Source organism: Sprattus sprattus (genome assembly GCF_963457725.1).
Source record: "Sprattus sprattus genome assembly, chromosome: 13".
In the NCBI taxonomy this organism is placed as follows: Eukaryota; Metazoa; Chordata; class Actinopteri; order Clupeiformes; family Clupeidae; genus Sprattus; species Sprattus sprattus.
Window position 1 is genome coordinate 5,201,600 of NC_137911.1, and position 5,111 is coordinate 5,206,710.

Consider the following 5,111-nt stretch of genomic DNA (forward strand, 5'->3'; position numbering starts at 1 on the left):
CGTTTGCGCTATGGACAGTGGTCAGTTATTGCGCTTTAGAGGTCCGAAATCGGAATGCTTACATTTAATTTGAGCCCATGGTGCAACGTGCTCTGCGAATGAGGAAGAATTACTTGGAAAAACGTATACTCTTGTTACATTAATTACATCTATCATGGCTACTTCATATCGGAACCCAACAACATTTCCATCGCTGTATCCGCTGTGACAGCAGCGATTCAGTATTGACAGGTTGTCATTTATCAGACGAGAATGGTCATGCTCTTCGTTGTCCGTGCTGTTATGGTGCTGCTTCTCGGTCAGGTGTTTCTCGGAGATTGCACCGGACTTATTCCCGAGGTTGGCCGGCGGAAGTATAGCGAGTCTGGAAGGCAAAACCCACCGCAAGACGTCTTAAACACTTTCGAACTTCGCCTACTCAACATGTTTGGCCTGAAACGTAGACCGAATCCAAGCAAGTTGGCGGTCATTCCACAGTATATGATGGATCTATATAACTTGCACTCTGCAAATTCAGAGAAAACCCTCGGGAGACATAAAGGGTCATTGGCAAGGAACTCAGAAAAGCCTGCCAGTCGGGCGAACACAATTAGAAGCTTTCATCACGATGGTAAGAAAAATGAAATATACAAAGTGTCAGTTCTTGTTTCGCACTCTCTCTCTCTCTCTCTCTCTCTCTCTCTCTCTCTCACTCACTCACTCACACACACACACACACACACACACACACACACACACACACACACACACACACACTCACTCACCCTCCCTCTCGTTTCGACTCTTCTTCCTCTTCTGTCCCAGTCTGTGTACTGACTTAATCTATCATCCACCATATAGTAAACTGCCTTCAGAATGTCAGTAAAGAAATAACGTTAGTGTGTTGATTTAAAACAAATAATGTTGTCTCAGCATAATAGTCTTGGTGTATGTTGCGTAATTAATTTGGCGTGCCGTCTTGCTTAGACAAACCAACCCAGTACTGACATGCAAGTATTAGCTCAGTTTACTTTGAATTTACTGTAATTGCAAGCCCTTTGGTCTTGAGCTTTAACTCATGTTGATCATGTAACAGTTGCAACAGAACACATAGTTTCTACACAGAGAGATGTGTACCATCAATAGGGTACCATGTAGGGAGCCCTGAATCACTTTAAATATGCACTTCCAATGTCACAAACAAGCTCAAACCTGTTCTGAGAACAATTACTTCGTAAAGCCATGTGTTTCAAATGTATGAATACCACTGAAGTGCATAGTCCTATTTAAAAATGATTTCAGTGATTCTCTAACTTAAACTGCAAAGCCACAGGTTTTCAACATTTCTGGAAGTCTTCCAGTTGACTAGAGAGACAGCCAAGAACATGAGCTCTGATATGCCTGTTTTCACCCCAAGTTTTTTAACTGGCTGAGAATGGGCCAACATGTACCCAGACTGTAATCTTAATAAAACATGGATTTAGGATAAGGTTAGCCTCTCGAAAAACTGAAAAGTGCGTAATATATTATGAATTATTTTCCATAACGCATAGAGAAATTATAAGAAAAATGAACACATTGATGGCCAGACACCAGCCTCTATGTCTACATAGCTCAAGCCCCTGTACTTGCAGATTATGACAATGTCGACGGTTATATGCAGACGATAAATGGTTAAAGTAAAGAGAAAAGTTTGTTATATCCAGACGCTAAATGGTTAAAGTAAAGAGAAAGGTTAGTTATATCCAGACGCTAAATGGTTAAAGTAAAGAGAAAGGTTTGTTGTGTGCAGACGCCAAATGGTTAAAGTAAAGAGAAAGGTTTGTCTGGCTGGAAAATCTTTGTGTGGTTGGAAATGGGCATGATCCCATCAAAGACTGCAAACAAAAAATAGCTGTTTGGCATGCAGTGGTAAGGACTTGGCCACAACGAAGGACCACTGGTTAAGTAGAAGTTTGCATCTCTGTACTTCCCTCTGCGCTTAAACATTAGTCTGAATCGTGCCACTTGAGATCCTTAAAAATAATTATTTTCAGAACATTAAAAATCTCATAGTTTTATGAAAGAAAATTTTAGTTAAGACAATTTACTGATTTTGATGTGAAGCAACAGCCCAGTACTGAAAAGTCATCCCATTTACAGGTTAATGGTTGTCTGACATGTTTGATTCTCTACCCCACACATAGAGTCATCAGAGGAACTTAGCAGTCACAGTGGGAAGACAACACAGCGGTTCTTCTTCAACCTGACATCTATTCCTGGGGAGGAGCTCATCACCTCAGCGGAGCTCCGTATTTACAGGGAGCAAGTCATGGGTGCTATCGCAAGCAGCAACAGCACCAGCAGCAGCAGCAGCACCGGCTACCATCGAATCAACATTCATGAGGTTATTAAACCTGCCATACCCTTCAAAGAGCCCATCACGAGACTCCTAGACACCAGACTGGTGCAGCATGCTTTGAGCAAGTGGGAAAGCTTTGACGTGAGTCCCGCTGTGAACCGCTGGACCATGGAAGGACACGCCAACCATGGTTTCATGGTGGAGGTGGTCCACTTGGACAGTGAAGAGAGCGATGCGCAGAGACACGTGAGGGTGAGCAGGTCAGTGCACCAGAATGAGGACTCGTGGCCTCAGATGAGGCCGCTGCTGGTCACCTTCAGCCATGACGGCAAGGGACAGGTTCTCCATACACGGGAGAAGAGGCAAGCGCGCAACAACAAGCAGAGGAAGAAGCACAAAGCTAACTGCAGGAGGCATGCCCTCTATGTTGACTTCAGTGACGTGGGCTGGAATGACTGGATTGTTGCCCCGCCAGGTTATCATGCCTTCTACTGCCAAGGAGAGTGCCCCTTTCCATTGGCAGAACACCTCAACTCAACCAATCACGCCATTGTCCAGACTTTGGTGAACTCCGTAAATACAAACATTCCCAGGGCATGTTGTGTGCCTACAGACCTCAGTCCTATTTCCCTGCTCTACCTGGATGAGTATGAAAAAGTCATCTTGAAAAACTATCAAGACATGGTTGTTGAAGGCTGTGGGTGCCGTTGAAATTCAGATAAGAAAAAAGAAAGGAATAAAACTTTTGCAAGGACACTTTATTTCCAAATGAAATCTTTATTTATAAGAAAGTAAAACACATATTTTGGAAAAAAGGTATAAGAGTATATTTATGTCTACTATTAAGTTGGGAAAATAAATATTTTAATCGGAGTTCAAATAATGTATTTCTGATGTACATTTGAAATAGTACAATTCCGCACATGAAGTATCATGCTCAGACTGTTATTTTGTATTTATTTCTTTCATAACCACTTTTTAGTAAATAGTTTATATCTATTTATGTATAATCAAGTGGAAAATATATAGATGTGTACAATATTCAACTCACCATAGATGGCAAATTGTGTGTTTCCTTTAAACATTTGATTGGTGAAAATAAAGTCTACTCTGGTATTGTACAGAGTAAGGCATAGCCCTAACAAGCTGAAGCAAAAGCCCCATCATGACTTCTTAAAGCACTGCAATAAACATTAGTGCTATGTGCTCTTAGCACTAGTCTAGTCAATGTAAGCTTTTTAATGTATAGTTGTGAATTAGCCTTTTCTATGAGTTCAACTAATCTGTCATTTAGTGAACATTATATCACTGCTGCCCTAGTACCGGAGTGGAACAGACTTCAAATTCGCTGGGCACAGCCCATATGTATGCATCACTGTGCAGTATTGAAGAGATGGGATACCATGGGGTTTCTAAGTAAATGTTAATGTGAATGCAATTCATTACCAAAAAAAAAAAACACACAATGTGACAGGTAGCTGACACTGAATGCTCAGGAAACGTGCTGGTATGTGAGCTTTCTTCCACAGTTTGAGCCCATGGAGTCATCTTAATCAACTCTTTCCTTTGAGACCATAATTATAGCATGTCCTATCTATGTGCTTCTCTGACTCGCTTTAGGGTTGTTGTTTTACCATCCCAAACACATAGGTTTGCTTCTTGGAAACCCATGGATAGAATGAAATGTAGTTATAAGTCATTCAAGTTAACAGCATTGTCTACACTAGAGATGGAGCTCTGTTCCCTGTTAAAACATGTCAACAATTATCAGGAACACAGAATGAGAGAATATATGCTGCTAGGCCAATACATCTTGTAGCTTTTAAAGGCTTCTAGTCCATTTGTGGAACGTGTTGATAAGTCAAACTGAATGCTAGCTGGGTCCTGATGTTCTTTTACTTGAACTCAAATGTCAAAAACTTTGAGGGGAAAAAACACATCAATAAAGTGCTTTTATCAAGAGGAGTCAGACTTTAAGGTGGGTGTGGGGGGTGATCTGCTGTTGAACAAAATGGACAGGGCTTCTATATTAACAAGTAGAAAACCAAACATTTTACAAGTTCTCTCTTCCCACTGTGCAGACCTGTCAGTATTTCCTTGCTATGCACTCCTCTGTCAATGAGTAATGAGTAACAACATTACACTCATATACAGATAACTCGTCCAAAGGGTGGTAAAACATGCACTGCAGATGACTTCCACGTAACACATGCCAGTTAATTAGGGTTGTCCGCGATGCCCCAGCAAGACAGTTGGGTAACCCAAAGCTCTGGTGATTGGTGGTAGTTGCATGATAAATCTTGGCCAGTCAAGGATTTTCCAAACAAAATTCTTGAAAAAAACATATTTCAGCTTTTCAGCTGTGCACATGGCATGTGTCATGCGGCCGGCGGGGTCAATGAGGTTTAATAAGATTATTCATTTTCCAAGGTCACGGAATGGCAGCATGGGGATCTTGTTGTGAAGCATTGGTGCAGTCAGTTCCAAACTGTTTGAAAATAGATACTGGAAGTTCATTAAGGGGTCACTCTGGCATTATGGCTTTTGACAGCCATGCGGTGCAACACATGGACCACGCTCCCAAAAGGGCCTGTATGGTTTACAGATGTGCCTGCCATAAGGAAGAGACACTCCCTGACTGGTGAGATGCTTGTCTGAGGACCTGTGCACATTGTCAAACAGTCTTACTTCTAGCAACACGCGACAGTTATAGTTATAGTTATAGTTACAGGTAAATTAAATGCCTAACATAATTGATCCACTGGAAAATGCAACATACCATAAATGATTC

The 5,111-nt window shown here is 41.5% G+C and overlaps 1 protein-coding gene across 1 annotated transcript; it reads left to right on the forward strand.

Annotated features, from left to right (window-relative positions):
* Positions 1–226: 226 nt before the first annotated feature.
* Positions 227–3,031, forward strand: bmp2a (bone morphogenetic protein 2a; the record flags this gene model as incomplete). Its single annotated transcript, XM_080849893.1, has 2 exons — positions 227–610; positions 2,166–3,031. The coding sequence occupies exons 1-2, from the start codon at positions 253–255 to the stop codon at positions 3,029–3,031; spliced, it is 1,224 nt and encodes a 407-aa protein (XP_080706019.1). The 5' UTR covers positions 227–252.
* Between the last annotated feature and the right edge of the window lie 2,080 nt (positions 3,032–5,111).